This window comes from Psittacula echo (assembly GCF_963264785.1).
Source record: "Psittacula echo genome assembly, chromosome: 5".
Classification (NCBI taxonomy): domain Eukaryota; kingdom Metazoa; phylum Chordata; class Aves; order Psittaciformes; family Psittacidae; genus Psittacula; species Psittacula echo.
The window spans coordinates 86,270,847-86,291,951 of record NC_137739.1 but is presented as its reverse complement, the minus strand read 5'-3'; the positions used below and the strand labels follow the sequence as shown (position 1 = coordinate 86,291,951).

The following is a 21,105-nucleotide window of genomic DNA, read 5'->3' as shown; positions in this document are numbered from 1 at the left end:
TTATCTGGAGGTGGATGTGTTCATCTCTTTTAGGTAATTGTCCCCATAATACCAGATCATTTCCTCGAGTGGAAAGCTTAAGTTACCCATAAGCCTGAACTTGGCAGCAGTTTGTTAGTAGATCCTAGTGTGAGTGTCTTTAGTTTCATCACACCTCACTATGGGCCCATGAGAGATCTAATATGAGGTTTCTTCTGCTTAGAGATCACACATGGCAGTGAAGTACAGCGTTTGCTGACAAACTTCCTACTTCTCTCCGAAGGAAGCTTGAAAGGTGGATGGCATTAAGTTACTTTAGGTTGTGGTTGTACTGTGCTGTCGGGTTGTGGCGAATTAGGTTTCCTTTAAGACCTATTCTCATCTCCTTCCTGATGCGGTGAAGGGGTTTTATTGGAGCAATGTGAACTCTCCTGTTTTATATGTAGGTGTTAAGTGTCTGAAAGGCAGTGTCACCATGAACTGTGGATATATCGGTTTTACTTTTCACTGGAACAGGGACTTAGACAGTAGTCACAAACATTCCTTGCTTTCCTTGCAGAGTGATTCAGATATGGAGCTGTCTTCTTGCAGACACTTTTCTATTGACTTGTTAGATCCCATTTCGGTCTTGCGGTGCTAGGTCTGATTTGATGACCAGGATATGTTCTGACCACAGCTGAAGTTACCCTGCTAGCTTCTCTAAAACACCTGCATGAGTAAACTAACCTTTATACCTATGATTAGTACAAGTAAGAGGGAGCCTGACTAAAGGAAGACAGCATCGAGTGCTGGGGTCATTTTGCAGCATGGGTGTTCAAGTGACCATGGGTACGTTACCTTGGTGTGTTAAACTTAGTTATGGTGATATCTTCTTTGCTTTGGTGTAGAAGTGTTGTGAAATATCTGTTGTTGGTTTTCTGTTTTATATGAACTTGTATGAACAGATAATAAACTTGACATGAAGGGCATCAAGTAAGAAGCAGCATGGAAGTCGTTGTCCTGGTTTTCCCCTTCATGTCTCTATTTAAAATTGTAATGTTTTCAAACTTGCTGGTCACATTTGTTGTATGTCTGACAAATGATGCAGTTCCTTTAACTAGAATACTAACTTGGAAGTGATTTATGATGGTTCTTATGTCTCCTGTTTTGTTTTGTTGCAGTTAGCAAGACGTGGAATGAAGGTGGTTCTCATCAGTAGGTCAAAGGAGAAACTGGACAAGGTTGCGAGCGAAATAAGTGAGTTAAAACCTTCTTCTTTAAACTTCTTTGACAATCTTCAATGTCTTTTCCAACCTAGTTGATTCTGTGATTCACAGGCATGCTTATCAATTCATGCAATGGCACATGAATTTCATGCATGCTAATATATACAGCTCTGATTTTGAAAGAGGTTTGCTCTTGTGCACAGTGCAAATGTTACAGATACAAATGGTAAAGGCCTTGCAGATTAATTTTACAGGTGTTCATATTGAACTTCTCAGAACAATAGGGCTTAATACTGGAATCAGTATCTAAAACTCTTAGTCTTCCATAAGAGCAGCTTACCAGGTCAGACCAAAATATCACCTATCCCCGTAGTAGCTGTCTAAAATCATAATAGGTGCAAAAAGCGTGTAGCTGTTACACCTGAATATTCCCTCAGCTTGAAGCAAGTTTGATTTCATGGACCTCAGCCATAAGGGTGATTTCTTTTTAACTCAAAGCTGTTGAAAACACGTTCCTTAAGTTACTCATTGTATTACCGACTGCCTAAATTTATCTAAATCCTCCCTCTTTTGTTTCATTTGCATAAATTAGTCAAAGATCAGATTAGAGAGGTGTAAACTCTATTGGGGTGACGAGTGTTCATAGTCATAGTCATATGGAATGAGTTAATGTGTTTAAGAACACATGGTAGGGATTGTTTTGTTAGTAAAAGTGTGGTAAATGGCTGTAAAATGGGTATTTGTATGGGATCAGTTAGTAGAAAGCTTCCTCAGGTCTCGTGCTGACAAATGGTTTTCCAATCAGAGCTAAGTGTAACACACAAGAATTCTTCTTGTAATCTGTATCTCTTTTATTGAGGCAGATTTCATGCAAGGTTATTAGTTTATGTACAGTATGTCAAGATAAAGTGAGAAATGTAGCTTTGTGTGTAGAGGTGTTTGATAAGCAGGAGGGAGAGTTCTGCACTATAAGACCGGTTTCTCAGCATAATGATGTTGGGCGTGGGAAACCTTTAAGACTATTGTGCTGTGTGAAGCCTCAAGAAACTCCCTATACTAAGTTGTAAGGGGCTGCTTAGTGAATGTGTAAGGATGACTAAAAGACTCAAGGACTTCACCGTGTTTAATGGTAACTGATTTATGAGTTTACTGAAAGGGCACATGACTCTGTTGATATAAATGCTGCTATCTCTGATTTTTAGTGTCCAGTATAAGGTGGCATATGAAACTCCCTAGGCAGAAGAGTCTTCCTTTCTCTATGTTTCTCTATGTATGTGTAGGTGGTAGAGAGCATTCCTTCTTAGAGCAAAGAGGGCATCAGGTTCTATTTTCTGCTGGGTTGGAAGTAATTGGTATTGTTCATTAGAATCCTGTATTTAAGGATGTCACTGCGGTGTCTGGACATACCTGTGATGCTGTAGTCAGTACAGTCACAGTGTAAATGTAGTCAGTGTTTTAGCTAGACTGAGTTTTCCTGCATTCAGGCTCCTGTGGTCACTGCAGTCTGTTCAGGTGTTGTCATTTATAAGGTGGGTGACTTTTAGAGCTGCGGTTGTCACAACTGGAGTGTTTCCCTTGCAGGCCTCTAAAGTAGCTTTCAACTTCTTTATGGTGGTCCTGCAGTTGTTCTTCAGATCGACATGAGCTTGTTCCTCTTGAGTAATGACCCTTGGTCACTTTAAGGAAGAATGGCTCTTTATCTAATTCCAGTTCTTTGAGCTGGGTGAGATATGTGTGTTTTCTGTGCCTTTCTCACTTAGTTCATCCTAGTGAATGGATAGATGCTCTCTGCCACAAGCAACAAGAGGGCTTTTAAGGATCAGGTATGTTTGTTCTGTTTCAGAAGAATCCGTTCTTGTGCTCTTAGGGTATACTTGTATCAAGAGTGGTATCTATGTACAAAATGCAAGTTGCATAACCACCATCATGAGGGAAGTACTGATATGCCTCTCTGAATGTTGAATGCCAGCTGACCTGGATCAGATATTTCTCTGTGTGTATATGCACATTAACCTGGCTGTACTGATGCTCCAGGAAGGCCTGATGGTCTGAACTTGTGGCTTAGTTGGAGCAATAAATATCAGTGGATTAATGACACGTAGTTAAAGCCTTTAAAAGACTTTTCAATGTGTTTTCAAGCACGTTGTAAAGCTGATTTTTTTTGCAGAGTAGTTTAGTTCATGGCTATATTATTGTTGCAGCACCTTTGAAAAGTGTCTGTTGTATTACACCATTAAACACTTGCAAAGGGTTCAGAGAGGGTCAGAAAGAAAACTTCTCTGTGAATGGAGACAATTATTTGAATGCTGTGTAATGAGGCTGTTCTCTCATCCGCTGTATTCAACAGTGAGGTGTCCAAGACACCTCAGGTGCTCTGTGCCATCAATTGGTTCAAGAGCCATGGATTTGCAAGCAGAAAAGCTTCCCTTACTGCACTGCTGCCAATAGGTATGTTCTGAGCTGACTTGAGAAGAACTTTGCTATAGGAACTCATTACCTAGGGGCTGCTATATGAAGAACATAGTGAAAACCAGTCAAGCAGGGGCAGAGCTTTAAAGAGAGTTTGCCTGTAAGGAAATTGTCAATAGAATTTGGTATTTGTACACGTTATTGGCTGATGGCTTCACAGGACCAGTCATGGAGTTGTGCACGAGCTGTGCACGTGCTTAGCTACTGCTTAGGTTAGTTGTAGCTAAGTAGCGTTCCTACTTGCAAGTGTAAGTATCTACTTACTTGCAGGTAAGTGCATATAAATACAAGAAGGGAGATTTTAACTCTGTCATCAGTTACTATATAATTCAAAACTCTGTTTTTTTAAGTAAACCCCCATTTTCTGCTTTGAAGTTGGTGGTTGTCAGTATTTGTTAGTATTACATACACCCAGGTAATAATATTAGCCCCTAATAAATTGTTTGGACTGAAAAAACCCTGATTTCTTTTCAGTGTATTGTCACAAATGATCATTTAACTGGAATACAGTGTCTTTTAAGCCTATAATACTGTTCAAGAACTAGTGTCCAGAACTTTGATTCTGCTAGGTGTCTGTAAGAAAATAGAGGGTTTTGCAACTAAATCTGTGTAGCTGACTACTTCCAATAGTTTCCTGAGCTCAGTGTAGCGTTCCTGAGTTGCTTGGTCCTGGTAGTTTCATCTTGCCCTACTCTCTAACCCTAAGGTTCTGGGTGCATCATAAACTGATAGCTGTCATGTTTAGACTTGGGGTCTATGGTGTTGTCGCTACTCTGGCATGATTTGTGAGTACAAGAAAGGAATGGGATATGGTGCCAAACCCAGAAATGTTCCTTCTCCGTTTCCTAGGCAGGAAGCTTTTACTTCTGCTTTCTTGGTAACAACATAGCAGGGAGCATTGTGAAGCTGACCTGATGCTGACCACTCTGCTTGTGCCTTAGCTGTTACCATGACCTACTGCTGCAAATGGCCAGTGCACCCCATGGCAAATCTGGCCCTGCTGCACCTACCTTGCACCTCTTTGCCCCTTAATCTCTGCCCTCTCATTTGTGATTCCTCGCTCCTGCACCCTGGTTAAATCCTTGTCACAACTTGGAGTTGGCAGGTAAGAATACTTGCATTTAACAGAGGGGGCTGAAGTGCAGACAGACTTGGTGAGGAAGGGGACATCATCTTCCTACTTTCCTTGTTCAGAAATGACAAGGTTCACTTTCTTGAGTTTAACTCGAAGACAAACGGAATCCGGCAGTTATTTTGACCTTTTGTGATCTATTTCAAGGTAAATTAATGGGTTTGCAGCCTTCTATCACCTGAACCCGCTCGACATACTTGAAATTCCCCTGTATTTCTTGCACTTGACAAAATGCTTTCAAACGTTTTCGCCTTGTTTTGATGCACTGAAGTCACCTTTCACAGACAGTTGCAGCATCAGGGTCTTTGATTTGAAATGAGCTCTCGGTTTTCATCTCTGAAGGAAGTTTCTCTTGGATGAAGTGAAGAAAGCTCCTGTGGTTTTGCCTAGAATGGTGTTGGCCGCTTCCTAAAGGAGCAGTTGTCAGACACTGTAGAGATCTGATGGAGGGTTTAAGTTGAATACATTTAATTTGAATACATATTAATTTCTCAATACATTAATCATAGGATCCCAGACTGGTTTGTGTTGGAAGGGACCTTAAAGCTCATCCAGCTCCAACCCCTGCAGTGGGCAGGGACACCTTCCACTAGAGCAGGTTGCTCCAAGCCCCTGTGTCCAACCTGGCCTTGAGCACTGCCAGGGATGGGGCAGCCACAGCTTCTCTGGGCACCCTGTGCCAGCGCCTCAGCACCCTCACAGGGAAGAGCTTCTGCCTAAGAGCTCATCTCAGTCTCCCCTCTGGCAGGTTAAAGCCATTCCCCTTGTCCTGTCCCTACAGGCCCTTGTCCAAAGCCCCTCTCCAGGTTTCCTGCAGCCCCTTTAGGCACTGGAGCTGCTCTAAGGTCTCCCCTTCAGGAGCCTTCTCTTCTCCAGGCTGCCCCAGCCCAGCTCTATGAGCCTGTCTTCATAGGAGAGGTGCTTCAGCCCTCGCAGCATCTTTGTGACGCTCCTCTGGACCTGCCTCTGTGGTTTGTTTTTTTTCCCCCTTACTCCCTCTCTTTTATCATCTTCTCTTGCATTTTCTCAGCATAACTTTGTTTGGATTAACTGGAAGAAACTAAGCAGAATCCTTAGGGAGAAATACATGTCAGAGGCCCTGAAAGCCCCAGGATGCAGTCCTAGGACTACTTCACCTTTTAGGATAACTTCTGCAGGTAACTAGTGACATCCATGCAAAAGGACTTCGTTTACAGATCAGCTGTCAGCATACAGCATAGCAGACCACGTTGTCATAGTTGATTTGAAGGATGAAACCAGCTTGAGGACGTTTAGCAGTCGGTGTCGCGGGTTACACATAGCAGTAAGTGATCTGTAAGTTCCTAGCAGAAGATGCTATTTCACACCTAGCAAGACCGAGTTAGCCTCTTCCAGAAAGCATTGGAAGCTTGCTTGCTGTGAACCTCACTGCCAGAGTGCTTCTGTGCAGTATTTGTTGGGTTAATAGTGCGTAAACCACATGAAGGCCAGGAGAAGGAATGTGTAAAGGTGATTTAAATGTGAATTTAGGTGCTTTGAGTTTTCTTTTGTGAATGTAAACTACAGCAGAAGTAGCCTCTTCCACACCTCACATACTATGTATATTGTGTCTATGGGTTCAGGGCTACCTCTGGGACCTAATGGTGTCTTACGTCTTAATGTTTTACACACTAGGTAATAGGATCAATGGGGCAGAGGACTTACTCGGTATTGGAACCCAGAGTGAAGAACCAGGAATTAGTCATCCCTGCAGGCATTCAGGGTCACTGCATCTGCCTGGCAGTCGGCTGGGGGAATAGGTTGCATTTTCCTTAATACACAAGAACTTACTGCCTTTCTTTGCTGCCCAATGAAGCTGTGGCTGCCCCATCCCTGGCAGTGTTCAAGGCCAGGTTGGACAGGGCTTGGAGCAACCTGCTCTAGTGGAAGGTGTCGCTGCCCACAGCAAGGGGTTGGAATTAGGTGAGCTTTAATGTCCCTTCCAACCCAAAATGTTCTAGGGTTCTATTTATAACGTAAGCTTTAGTGGATGCTGAGACCAAGAGCCCTTGTGCTAGTCCCTGGGCCATTAAACACCTTCTGTTAACACAAAAGCTGCAATACATTGCTTATCACTTTGAGTGTATTATAAACTGAATATTACATGGAAAAATGAGCATTGGGTTGTTTCCACTGAGTGAAAGTCTGTTTTGCAAGTCTGGTTTAAGGCAATTGGTGGAAGCTCTATTGCTGAGAGACTTAAAATTGGGCCTTTTAAGAGGCTCTGCAGGGAGCAGTCTCTGGCAGGAGGACTGGATGATACAAGCAGCGCTGTCCTTCTGCAACTTCATTCTGTGACTGTGTATTTTAGTCTCTTGTCACTTTTTTAGCAGGTTGAGTTCCATTACACCAAACCCTTTTTATCTGTCAAAGCTCTCAAAATCCCCAATGGACGGCTCTGCTGAGGAAATAGCGATAATCGCTTTTATGGTTTCTTCAGGAATACGTTGTGGTGAGGAAAATAACGTTAGTTAGAAGCTCCTCGTAGAGAGAGCAATCTCAGTTGTTCTGTTTTCCAGAGCAAATTACTTAGGGGCAAAAAATGCACGATGATGGAAAATGAGCCATTGTAAAGATGGTGTAGCTAATAGATACAAGTGTGCTTGCTGTGTAACTCCTTCAGCATGAGCAACACTTCCAGTGCTGAACTGGGTCCTGCACTACTTTGTGCATTAGATCTGGGCTAATAAACTGTGTTTGTCCTTAGTAGCACTGTGGAGGACCCTGAAAACTGTGCTTTTAAGTGTCTGTCTTTTGACTGCAGTGAATGCTTATCTGTGGATGCTGAATGCAGATGAAATTATAGGCGACATAAGAAAGGATGCTGAATTAGCCTAGAAGCTCATTTTACTTGTTAAATTTGTTTTCATCAATCTAGAAATGTTTTGATGCTCACTTTTTAAAGTAAGGGCACGATGTTTTTGTTAATCCATGCTATGATCCGTTTCAGTCTCTGCAAGTGACTCTTAAGTTCCTCTTAAGGAATTGTGGTCATTCTGGAGCTCACTCTGCTGAACTTAAATCTGGGGAAAAAATAAAGGGAAAAGTTAGGTTTTTTTCTAATTAGTGTTCTAATAATGATAAATCTGGAGATTTTAGACTTTTATTTGTAAATAGTAATGAATACTTCGTGTTTACACGTATGTACATAGTGTGTGCATTGTCACAGTCAAGCAAGAATAATAACATGAGGAAAACTAAAGGTTACATGAAGTACTGGAAATAGTCTATATGCCCTTCCTGAAATGAGTTAGTAAATTGAAGTAGCTTTCTTCATGCTGTGTGAAAACCAGCCCCACCAGTGAATATCAGAAAAAGCCTTGGAGAGGGTTGAAGATAGTGTCAGGAAAAGAGGAGACATGGAACGGGAGCTTGAGATGCTGCCTGTCACACAGTACTAACCTTTCCACTCCTCAAGTGGCACTTCTCTCTGGAACATCTCTGGGATTGCATCCTCTTTATCCAGCTTCAGCCTCAGTGGATGTATATGGAGGTAGCGATGAGGAAAGCCACACAAGGGCAAAACAGTGCTCTTCATAAGCAGGACTTGTGACTGTCCTCATGCAGGTACCATGTTACGGGTGGACTCGATGATCCTAAAGGTCTTTTCCAACCTGGTTGATTCCATGATTCTATGTCGGTGTCTTGTGCCAAACTCCATCATGGCATACTGGAGCCAGGGATGTGTGCTGAGTATCAAAGCTGTGCTCCCCTTGCTACCTGAAATAACACTGATGGGATGCCCAGAGAAGCTGTGGCTGCCCCATCCCTGGCAGTGCTCAAGGCCAGGTTGGACACAGGGGCTTGGAGCAACCTGCTCTAGTGGAAGGTGTCCCTGCCCGAGGCAGGGATTGGAGCTGGATGAGCTTTGAGGTCTTTTCCAACCTGAACCATTCCATGGTTCTATGGCATTTGGAAGCATTGCAGTGCCTTGACTGTGCAGCCCCCCTGGCTGTCAGCCTCTGCAGCTGCTTTTATAGCCTGCTTGATTTTGTAGGGTTTTTTTTAGTTAGCTTTGTAATTAGGACAGGCTCAATTTAGGAATTCTTACAATGTTGAGCATAGTATTTGGGTGAATGGGCTTATTGATTGATCCTGCATGTTGCTAAGAGTGTTCTGACTTGGTGCGTGTGTCTTAGAAGCTGTGATATATTTTGACGTTAATTGGAGTCAGGGAGGAGCGAATGGAGGCAAGTATTAATAAAGTGTGTTTTCTTCCTATGTTTTGCAGTAACAGAACTGCTTATGCACATTAAAAACTTCAGTGATCCCTGTGGCTCAAGGGGTTTTGGGCTTTCACTTAGAGATCCATCTTCTGCTGTGTTGTCTTTGAGAAGTGAGGAATTGGCTTGTGTGTGCGTGTGTGTATTGAAACTTAAAAGCTGTTTAACAGAGCTGTAACACTTTCAGTAAGGTCTGGCATTTTTTACCCATTCTGTACTTCCATGTAATTAGGTGTTTAGAATATTCGTTATTCTTAAGGAGGCTGTGGCTATGAAATTACATGTGCAACCAGTGCAGTGTGAAAGGAGTTCCCTGGCAGTGTGGCATGTAGAGTTGAATAAAAGGGATCTGAACCTATTTGTTAGTGCCTGATCAAATGTGCATAAGTATTTGCTTTTAGAATTGTGGTGGAACATAGCAAGTTCTGTCAGATTGCATGCAGGCATTGCATTATGCTATACACGCTGCTAGAGTGTAGCATTTCTACCTGGAGACTTCTTTTGCCAGGTGCAAACGGAGCTTTCTTTTAGCTGCAATTTCCTGCAACTTCTGTTATTCCTCAGGTTACCAGTGCTCTGCTTCAGAGTTTTATAGGAATGTCTATAACTGATGTATCATAGTTCAAATCCTACTGTTACCTGTTGCTGTGTATCTGCTCATCTTCTCATGGGGCGTCTGCTGTGCAGTATCCCCCTGGATTGAAGTTCAGCACTGACCCTTCTTTATCTTCTGTGCTGCTTTCCAGGCCTTGGTCTTTCTTGTTTTCCCTATCAGAGAAATGAGACACAAGAGCCATCATTTGGGACAAGGACTGATACAGCAACACAAATGGGAGTTAGTTTGTCTATGGACTTTATAACTGAAACAACATGCAGAAGACACCAGAGCTTTTCCTCTCGATCATCTTTCCTGTGCTATTGGGATCTGATTCCTGAAGAACATTGCAGGTTGTCCAGGGTTTCTGCTCTTTTTGCTCATAAGTGTCCATCACTCCTCTTGTAGTTCTGTATTTCACTGTGACTGATGGGGGGGGTTACATCTTGGTTTACGTGTCTTTCTCAATATCTTGGACTTCATTGAGTAACTTAGAACTGTAACTAACAGTTGGTCTCTATTCTGCTGAAAGGCAAAGCTCATTCCTTGCATTCTTATGTCCCTACAAAACGATCAGAAAAAGCTACGTCGTTATACCCAGCTGACTTTAACCTGCTTCTATATGATGTATAATACCAGTGTGTAGTAACAGTCCCCTGTTACCAGTCTGGAAGTACTGTATGGGTTCCATCCATACATGATACTTGCTGTGCTACTTCTGTGAACTCTGAAAGTCCCACATTGGATACACTCCCCAAAGGGATGTCTCTCCCTTAAGAAACCCCAAAGGCTTTGCAGATCTATCTGCAGCCACTCTGTAGTCTTAAATTCTTCATCTGTGCCCTGCATAGATGCAGTACTAAAAAGCAGGAGGTTTTCATGCTTTGCTTTCATCTCTCAGCTTCTTACCCTTTATTGAAAGGTTACAAATTCTCTTTCTGGAGACCGGGTACTGGCTTAGGGTGAGTTTTGCCGCTGCGGTGGTACTGGGGAGATGACATCTTTATTTGTGGATGTAGTTGAATCTCCTTACTTAAAGCCATATTTCCCCTCATGTATGATGAAGAATGGTGAGCTATTTTTCTGCTCCTTTGCTTGCTTCTCTGGCCATCCTGAAGCTAAAAACCATCTCTGGCCATCCTGAAGCTGAAAACCAAGTGAGGCTTCTTTTAAGCTTTCACGAGCAGTTGCTTTATACCTCATCACTGTGTTGGTGATACTGATATGAGGCTTTGAATATAAAGCCATGAGATGCTTCAGTTCTAGCAAGAGGTTTTTAATGGACTTTACCTGAGCTTGAGGTAACAGTTCCCAGGATCTGCTTACAATGTGAGCCTCCTATCCTGCGCTTCTCTCTTGCTCCTAGTTGGTTGTATGATTGTATGATCTACCTCTGTCTCAATTCTCTAGTGCCTCAGTTGTGCCTGCTCCATGACTACCTGCTTGCTGAAGTACATGGCTTCCACCCCTACCAGTCTGTCTTCCTTGAGTATTACTCCCCTCTTTCTCCTCTCCAGTGCAGCAGCATCATTTATGTGTGATGTTACTGGCTGCAAACTAACTTCATTTGGCATCTGGAGGTACTTTTTCCATCCTAAGGTAGAACCGGGGTTCTCCTCTGGGCCTCTTAGGTTTAACATGCTCTTTAGCAGCCTTTGTTCTTGCATTTGTAAGTAAAATCTAACGTCACATCTGTGTAAGAGTAGATACTCTTTTCCTGTGAGCTACTGATTACTTAAATCATATATGACTACATGAGTATCCTTTTAATAAGCATCCTGAACTTGACACATCAGTTATTCTTTACCACCTACACAAAAAGTGGCACTTTTTCCCAGTTATATTATGTTCCCTTTCTAATGTATTATTTTTATACTGCCTTTGTTTGCATGACAACTGTTTTTATATAGGTGTTGGTCTGGGGCATGCCTACGCCTCTGCAGTCTGACTGTGTTTGTGGGTTGCTATCTGGACATTTGTACTATTCTGCTCTATCACCAGGATGACTCTGGCTTGTTCATCCTTCCCACAGATGCTTTGTTGAGGCTTTGTTTGTGATCAACAACTTACTTGTCAAATGATGGTGTGGTTGCACAAGATCATTTCTGCTCTCGTTAGATCACCAGGATACTGTTGTGCATAGTTGGTCTCTTGCTAAGTGACCAGAAGTCATATAGGGCCTGTCAAAGAAGTGGTAAATGCTCCATCGCTGGCAGTATTCAAGGCCAGGTAGGATGGAGTCTTGGGTGATGTGGTCTAGTGTGAGGTGTCCAGGCCCATGGTTGCCATGGGTTGGAACTGGATGATCTTAAGGTCCTTTCCAACCCAAACCATTCTATGGTTCTATGACATGTGCAAGTTTAGTTTAAAACTTATTTTTAGGGTCAATACTGAGCTCACCTGATATTTTTAGTAAATGAGATGATTAAAACGCTGATGTGTCACAGTTGAGAAATGTGAAGGTCAGCTGAACCTCCTTTCTTATCCTTGAGACCTTATGGGTAGGTGATGACTGATTGCTGCACAACTATAGATAACTTCGTAGCGTAATACTCAGTCCTCACAACTGTTGGTGACAGAGTGGTGTACTGTTTGATCCCCACAACTGCTGATCAAGTGGTGGTGTAATATTCAGTCCCCTGCTAAGCAGCATTTGAAGTACCAGTTCCACTTTATGATATATCATAAAGAATGCTGGACGCTGGCAGATAACATCAGCTCTTTCAGATCCTCTAGCTGCTGACTGCAAAAGTTGGCTCAAAACCTATCTTAGGCTCTCTGTGACTGTCAGGTACCTCCTGGTCTTTGAGCTGAAAGCTCTATTGAGGAGTTGTAGGTTTTCCCTTCTTGGACGGCAGGAGCCCAGTCACTGCTAGATGTCCTGGATTAGGACATAGCCTGCTTGCTTCCTTCCCCATTACACTGTATCTCAGAGTCTTTTGGGAAGATAAACCAAGGATGTGTGCTACACTCTCTTCTAGCCCCTCTGCTTGAGAACATTTTAATCCTTCTTAAGAGCAAGGAAATTCCCTTTTCCATTGTTCATACGGAGCAGAGCACATCTGTTCTCTGCACCTTGTGCTGACTACTAGGACGACCTTATGCAGAAGTGCCTTAAGTCTTTTTGCTTTGTCATTTGACATGGAACCATTTATCAAGTGTATCTATTAGTCTGTTCTCTGATGTAGTGGATCATCCCACCTATGGCAGGCTTTGGGACAGCACAGGGCATGCAGAATCATAGAATGGTTTGGGTTGGAAGGGACCTTAAAGATCATCGATTTCCAGCACAAGATACCTGAACACAGGTGTGAAATAGGAACGGGGGGTTTGGTCAGCACCATCGTCTGCTGGGGCAAGGCAGTCTTGCATGTTTGCGTGAGCAACCACACAAAGACTGTGTCCTCTGGCCAGTAGGCAGTCTTCTACACTTCGTATGTTCTTAAACATTGTACTGCCCGCCCTCCATCCACAAAGGGTGTTTGGTCTTTTTATACTTGTATTGCTTAACTACCGTAAATGTAATGGCTCTTTGCTAGTTTTCTAAAGGCTCAACAAAGGGTCTTATATGAACAGTGATGTGAGGACTTAGGATTTAGGCTGAGAAAGTTGGGGCTGCTCAGTCTGGAGAAGAGAAGGCTGCATGGAGACCTCAGAGCAGCCTTCCAGTATCTGAAAGGAGCCTGTAAGGATGCTGGGGAGGGACTCTTCGTTAGGGACTGTAGTGACAGGACAAGGGGTAACGGGTTCAAACTGAAACAGGGGAAGTTTAGATTGGATCTAAGGAAGAAATTCTTTACTGTGAGGGTGGTGAGGCACTGGAATGGGTTGCCCAGGGAGGTTGTGAATGCTCCATCCCTGCAGTGTTCAAGGCCAGGTTGGACAGAGCCTTGGGTGCCATGGTTTAGTGTGAGGTGTCCCTGCCCATGGCAGGGGGGTTGGAACTGGATGATCTTCAGGTCCTTCCCAACCCAAACCATTCTGTGATTCTATGACTTACAATTTTTTTTCCTATTTATAATATTAGGTCTTCAGATTTTTCTTACCTCATCCTCTCACTGTCCCTGTAGTGATTTCAAAAGGCTCCGAAGACAGATTGGTAACAATCCTAATGAAGAGTGGTTAGTATAAAAGGGCCAACTGAGCAGATTCGTGACGGCGGTGTTTGTGTCCTTTAAACAACTCTCATTTCGTGAAGCATCTGAGCAGCAGTGAAGACAGCTGCAGCCCCACAAACCAGTTAAAAATGGCATGTATGTAGAAGCGAAGACGACTTGGGCTTTGCCCGCCCGATCCACTTGCGTGTATTAGATGTGCCTCTAATGCCGCCTTTAATTCCGTGTCCTGTAAGTACTCCAGTGTGTATGCTGAATATTAGACCAGCTGTGTTCAAAAATAGACCGTTCCTAACCCCCCCAACGTTGAACTTGATTTTCTTGTGACGCGATCACAAGGCTGCTGCTGCAGTAGGGGCTTAATGCTATTTACGTCGTCATTTGACATAGCAACATGTCTCGAGGGATTTTCAAACAATGCAGCTGCTCAGGAGAGATGAAGAGGTTGAGGGTGGGGAGGGGGAAAAGGAGGAGAAATAATTCCATCTGCCATTATAGGGATATGGTGCAGGGGGAGGGGAAGCAGCCAGCAAACCAGCGAGTTCAGGGGATTCATGATTCTGCATGAATGGACGGCAGGAGCATGGGAGTCGCGGCTTTCCCTTGAATGGGAAGGAGCATCATGGGAATCTGGCTGCCTCTAATCTGGTTTTTGTGAATGATTCTTTTCCTTTAACATGGCACCGCTTTCATGAATGGCTCTGGGGGCAAAGTGCTGCGAAACCCCTCTTGAGCTGTACACAGGTGCCTTAAGGAATTGCTAGGGCAGGAGTTAGGTGCAGCAGAAGAGGCGCTGTGATGTTAAGCTACTCTTCTGCTCTTTTGACGTCTGAGAGGACGTCGTAATGGTTTTAATTGTGTCATTCATTTAGCTTTGATGGAAGTAGAAGTGCTTTTTATATGAAGTATTTTTAATACTTGCTTTCTTCTATTTCAAACTGTAGTTGGCGACGTGTACTTTTCCTGTTCTGCTATGGTTGGAGATGACAGCATATCAGAACAGTTTTGGAATGTGATTAAACTCGAAGTTCTTCTGCTCTTGTTCACCCACATGTTTCCTTTTTGATTTATGTTCAAAATACTAAATATTCAGGAAGTTCGATGGCACCAAAAGTGCGAATGGAAAGGGAGGGCAATGAGAGAGCTATTTTGCTTGGTCTGAAGCAACTCATTTGGCTTAAGTTGGGGAAAGTTTCCTTGTCAAGTTGTGCTTGAACACTCATGTATATGCACATTCAGATTTCTGCCCCTTTGATTCTGTGCAAACCTGTGTCGTTTGTTTCCTTGCCACCTTCATCATACCTCACAAACAGAATGGGCTGAATCATGTGGGAATTCATGGTCTCACCAGAAGCAGCTGAATGTCCCAGACTTCCTGCGCAGGTTATGTTAGAACTCAAGGATTCCCGTTGCGGAGGTGAAAAGGTGTGATATTCGCTACTTAACATGTTTTGTCAGAGCGTAATAATGGCTATATCAATATCTGAATGGTAATTCCGCTACTTCAAACTTCAGTTTTTAACAACTTGTATTTTCTAGGGGAGAAGCACAAAGTGGAAACGAAAGTCATTGTGGCAGACTTTGGAGAGACAGAAGATACTTACACTCGAATCAAAGCAGGATTGGAAGGCCTGGAGATTGGTGTTTTAGGTTTGTATCTGAGCTGTCTAAAGCTTTCATAGTGATGTTTTGTCTTGACATGCCTGCTGACTTCTTCCCATATTGAAGTTTATGGAAACCAATCCACAAAAGCTAATATTTGCCTGACTAAAACTGTGTTGCTGCATGCTCTCTGTGTTTTAGTTTCCTGTTGATGCACTAGATGAGATGGTGTTTGCATGTGTGCCTATGTTCTAGGACTTGTGATGCTTACTGAATGTTTTCAATGTGTTGTTCTAATTGCTAAAGGCTCTTTAGCTCATGACAGCGTGCAGTGTGACTTGACCTAATGCTGTCTTAGAACCTAAGCAAGCTCCAGATACTTAGATTTAGCTTAGCAGTAGAGCCCTGTGGGAGAACCATTAACTTTTAATTATAGAGCTGTTGAAATTTAATCACTGCAATATAGCATCAAGTGACTGGCTCCTGCTTCAAAAGTTTTAAGCATGTTCTGGTACATTGGTAAGCTGCAGTCCTTGTTTGCTGGTAGTAGTGCAATATGCCAGAGTATGGTGTGTGATGCTGCAGGAGTGTAGTAGTGATGTGGTAGTCCTTGAAAAGAGAAGGTCATCCATCCAGTTACTTTGTTGGATGTAGAACTGAGGTGATTTCAAGGTGTTTGTCCCAAGCTAAGCAGAGTTTAAACGTAACAGCAGTTTACCTCATTCTCTTCTGAAAAGAGGGATAAAGGCAGTTGCTTATCAGTTTTCTGCTTCTTTCTGTAGAAGCACGTATACCTGTATGTATCCTATATTTCTATGGTTATTCAGCGTGGGGATGAGAACCTGAGATGGTTAAATGTAAGGCTTGAGCTTTTATAAAGTTGTATGGCTCAGACATCTACTGGTATATGTCATCATATAAAGTACTTCTCACTACAAAACTCATTTTGCTAACTGGAAGTGTAGTAATTAGAGCTAAAAAGGTTTCTTTAAGAACCACGTTTCAAGCTAGGTTTGTTATACACATATATACATATACGTATATATATGTTATACACATATGTGCTATATGAACTTCATTGCTAATAGATTAGCCTTATCATACGATGTCTGCAAATGATGCCCAAGAAAATAATGCATTGAAAAACTCAATTTAAAAAACAAGACTAAAGGATAAAGCCCAGAATCCTCCCTAATACTTCTGACAGATCGGAGTGCATACAACTCATGGCACCCAGTATTTAATTGCTCCAAAACCTCAAATCCATTTGCGTAACTGCAACTGCCAAAGATGCGTTTAATGTAAAGGGGAGTTGTGACAGCGCTGTGGATGCCTCGTGTCTTGTTTCTTGAAGCAAATAGGTTCCAAAGAAACTTTGAAGATTAAAATTAACATCTGCGCTAATCCGTCCCATCAAAATCAACTCGGGGAGTGGAAGGCTTGCAGGCTGCCTGTCACATAGCAATTGCTGCAGAACAGTCTTAACACTTAAATGTCTTAAAACACCAGCAAACCTTTTGCGGTGCGATGCACAAACCTTTTGCAGTGTGATGTACAAACCCACACTGGAAGGGTTCTTATTTCTTAGGGTTGGCTAAGGTTATGGTGATGCACATCTGACTATAGTCTGGCTCAAAGTGGGCACTAAAGCGGTGACTGCAACTCAGATTCTGTGTATGCATATTACAGGAAAACAAGCGCGTTCCTCAAACAGAGCCTGGTTCTTGCTTTTATTTGTGTGAGCGCCTTGACTAAAACCATGGTAAAAATAGCAACTAAATGCTCCAGAGTTGTGTATTCTCTAGCTGAGCTCCTCGGTTGTTTTTCATGCAGCCATTGCCAGTGCAGGTTTACAGAAATCTCTCTTCTAACTAATAATGCAGTTGTAGTAGATCTTATGCTTGAGATCATCCCTTTACATGATACGGAGGTTTCCTTGCTTTCCCCCATCTATAGCTGTATGGATAGAAACCCTTTGCCAATCTGATTTTCCAACACAGATGATGGCTGCTCCAGAAAGACCGTATCTTAATCTTTTTATGGCAATTCATTTCATGCTTTAATGCCTTATATTTTGAATTCTGTAGTATTTGCTGCAATCTGGAATAGAACTTTTGCTGATCTGCGTTTGTGTGAGGGAAAACACAGGTTTAAATGAGAACAGCCATAAGGGATGAGTTCTCAGGTTCCAGTATATTTCCTTCCTTCAGGTCTCATCTGAAGCAGTAGCTATGAGGAGCGTTGGTAGCACAGCCTAGTTCTTAGAGATCGATGCTGATTATTCCTTAACCTTATACTTGGAGAGACGGGAGTCTTCACGTATACAGCTTGAGATCGTGCTTCTGATTCTATAGTTGCACCGAGTCTAACTAAAGTACTTCCAGATTGAAATCCTTGTAAACTTCTTATTTGGAAGCTTCTCACCCACGTAGGAAGGCTAAAAGAGTTTGCATAATGTTTTGCTGTGTGTTCAAAACAGCGTCTGTCAGTGACTTCGAACATGTGCTAGCTACAGCAATATGTTAAACAAGCAGAGGTGGGAACTCTTCCTTTTGCTGTTCCTAAATAGCTGTGATTCTCCAAAGGAGTTTGAGCTGGACCCTCTTGTTGTGCACGTTTCTGGAGGTGAAATACACCTGTACCAGCTGGAAATGAATGTATTCTAATGTTCTGTTCCCAACTGCAGCTAAGTAGGAGCCGGTAGAAAGTGCTGGAGGTAGAAGGGGATTTAAGTATCTGAGACCCAGTCTGCAGTGAGGGGTGTGAATTTGGTGTGAGACTCTGTAGCATGAATCTATATTTGGAGAGAATACCCAAGGTTAGTCCCTTGTTATGCCACGTTTCAGAGCCAAAATCCTTTCCAGAGACTGAAAAATAGCTTATTTCAGGATGAAAAGAACGAAAACAAATCTGGCTCCGGCAATAGCGAGATTGGATGTTCTTCCTTTTTAGAGCTTTCCCCCTAAATATAGCAAACGTCTGCTGGGAATTTGCCAGCTCCCTGTTCCCCTCCTCAGCTCCTGTGTTTTTAAAGGTTATCTGGAAGTTAAAGATTTCAAACACAACCATGACTAATGAACTAAAGCTTCCCATAAATACACACAGATCCGCGCTGAAGGAGCTGTCATCCGAGGGAATCTCTGACTGAAGTTTGTGCACTTCAGAACCTCGGCTGCGTGTTTCCCGCATCCCTATTGATGCTTAAACACCTCTGAGGTTGGATGCTGAAAGGATGGCTTTTAGCACAGGTGTAGGGCCTATTGTTATATATACTTTTAAAGGCATCAGTGCCTTTTGACGGTGATTCTTGCCCTGCAGACTCCTGCCCTGGAGGTGGACAGTGCCCGTTGAGCACGCACAGCAAGCGCTTGGGGATTCTCTAGGGTGTGAGGCACTATATAAATGTAAAATGTTGCCACAGCAACCAAATGTCACACGATTCACTTGCGTAAGATGAACAACGGGTACTTGGGAAACGGAGATCCCATTTGCTGGCTTTCTTTTCCCCTTTGGTGTGTGTATGCGTGTCTCCATATCAATGTGCTCTGTGAAGTTTGAGGCTGCGGAACCGCGCCGTTTGCTATCGGTGTTAGAAGTTTTCCCCTGCTAGCAGTGGGATTTGAGCATGGGCATTGGTTTCATGTCTGAGAATGAAACCTCGCTGGGAAATCAAGAGGTTTAAGTAATTAATACATTGCCGCGGTTTGTTTTGTGTGCTACTAAGGGGGGAAAAGGCTTTGCAGATGTGGGATGGCAGCAGGGAGGACAGGTGGATGCGGTGGATCTCTGTGTAAGGAGCCCCTGACCACAGGGTGCAGCGGAGGCGGGTCCTAAGCCCCTTGAAAGGCGGCCCTGTCCGCGGCGGGGTATGGATGGATGGACCGGGGGGGACCGGGGAGGAGGGAAGCGGCCGCCGCCCGGGCTCCTGCTGCCACCTTGCGGCCGCTCCGCGGTAGCGTCTGTGACTTCATCTGCCATGGAGCCAGGCTCAGAGCCGGGCTGGTTCAGATAGAGAAGGGTCCTTAAGGGGAGACCTTAGAGCAGCTCCAGGGCCTAAAGGGGCTACAGGAAACCTGGAGAGGGGCTTTGGACAAGGGCCTGTAGGGACAGGCCAAGGGGAATGGCTTTAACCTGCCAGAGGGGAGACTGAGATGAGCTCTTAGGCAGAAGCTCTTCCCTGTGAGGGTGCTGAGGCGCTGGCACAGGGTGCCCAGAGAAGCTGTGGCTGCCCCATCCCTGGCAGTGTTCAAGGCCAGGTTGGACACAGGGGCTTGGAGCAACCTGCTCTAGTGCAAGGTGTCCCTGCTCATGGCAGGGGTTGGAGCTGGGTGAGGTTTAAGGTCCCTTCAGCCCAAACCATTCATTTATCTATCAATAAAAGACATTAACCAGTTTCACTCAATGCCCTGCCTGGCACTGACAGCTTTGCTTTGGCTGGAGGCTCCCTTTCAGCAGGATCTCAACACTCCGTGGTGCAGCGATGTCTCTCTACAGTCACACGTTGTGTGCTGACATTTCTAAACGAGGAATTGTTCTTCCCTTGCGCTGTGGAATGTGGTGGGGGATGAACATGATGTGCTTGATGTGCCAGCTTTTAAACAACCAGAGAATTCACACTTGCACATTTAAAATGGCTTGCGTAGTCACTCTTGTTTTCTTCGTGTGTATTCTTACACTGAAGGAAACTTGGCTAAAGGGGTCAGAATGTTTTAAATGCAGCACTTTAAGAGTGTTGTTTGAAAACTGTTATTCATCAAAGCATGAGAAAGCTGATGGCGTCCCATGAATCTAACTCATTCTTTCGTTTCAGTCAACAATGTGGGAATCTCCTATGCTTATCCTGAATATTTTCTCGATGTTCCAGACCTGGACAAGGTAAATGTTTTTGGTGGTACTTTGTGATGTTCTTGTAGTTCGCACTAAATGCTAAACAGATATGGCAAAGGTATTCAGGTTTGGTTAAGGAAGCCACATAACAAGGTCTTCTGAAGGAAGAAATTCTTTACTGTGAGGGTGCTGAGGCACTGGAATGGGTTGCCCAGGGAGGTTGTGAATGCTCCATCCCTGGCGGTGTTCAAGGCCAGGTTGGATGAGGCCTTGGGTGCCATGGTTTAGTGTGAGGTGTCCCTGCACATGGCAGGGGGGTTGGAACTGGATGATCTTAAGGTCCTTTCCAACCCAAACTATTCTGTGATTCTATGATTACAGTGAAGGGTCCCAAAAGCTGAGATTTACATAAAGCAACAAATCAGATGATGGCAGTCTCGGTTTTTGTGGTTTTACGCATTCTTCTTCATTTTGTATTCCTGCTTCAGACAGATGCTCTGGGGTCAGTAGCTCAATTCTGCTCCTGTCTGTGGTCTCATCCGGCTGTCGTTCATGACCTGCCTTAGCTGGAGCTGGGGTTCTTAAGTGACTGAAAGGAAGGGAAGCAAGCAGCTTCATGAATGGAAGCTGCATATTCCATAACACTGTTGTGAAACTTAAATATGACCACATTAGTTTGCGATGTGGGGACAACCTTGATTGCATTGGGTACATTGAAAACTGATTATGATTTCATTGGTGCATGGTTTTGTTTCCAAACCCCTTGTAGCGCATTGTAGCCACTGTGGGTTTGTGTTTCCTGCTTAAGTGTTGATAGGTATATCTGGTTTTTCATTCACCTGACAAGAAGCTTCATGGTAGCAAAAAGAATAAATCCCCAAGTCCTGTTTTTTTACCTGATGAATAAACTTCGAGTCTCAAACAATATTGTGAAATGCAG

The 21,105-nt window shown here is 43.6% G+C and overlaps 1 protein-coding gene across 1 annotated transcript in view; it reads left to right on the top strand.

Moving 5' to 3' along the window:
* HSD17B12 (hydroxysteroid 17-beta dehydrogenase 12) overlaps positions 1 to 21,105 on the top strand; it is a gene marked incomplete at its 5' end in the record, with an annotated part of 94,924 nt that overhangs the window by 39,706 nt on the left and 34,113 nt on the right. Inside the window, 3 exon segments of the mRNA XM_080620014.1 lie at positions 1,140 to 1,215; positions 15,276 to 15,386; positions 20,149 to 20,213. Of these exon segments, the coding sequence (XP_080476140.1) occupies positions 1,140 to 1,215; positions 15,276 to 15,386; positions 20,149 to 20,213 (252 nt within the window).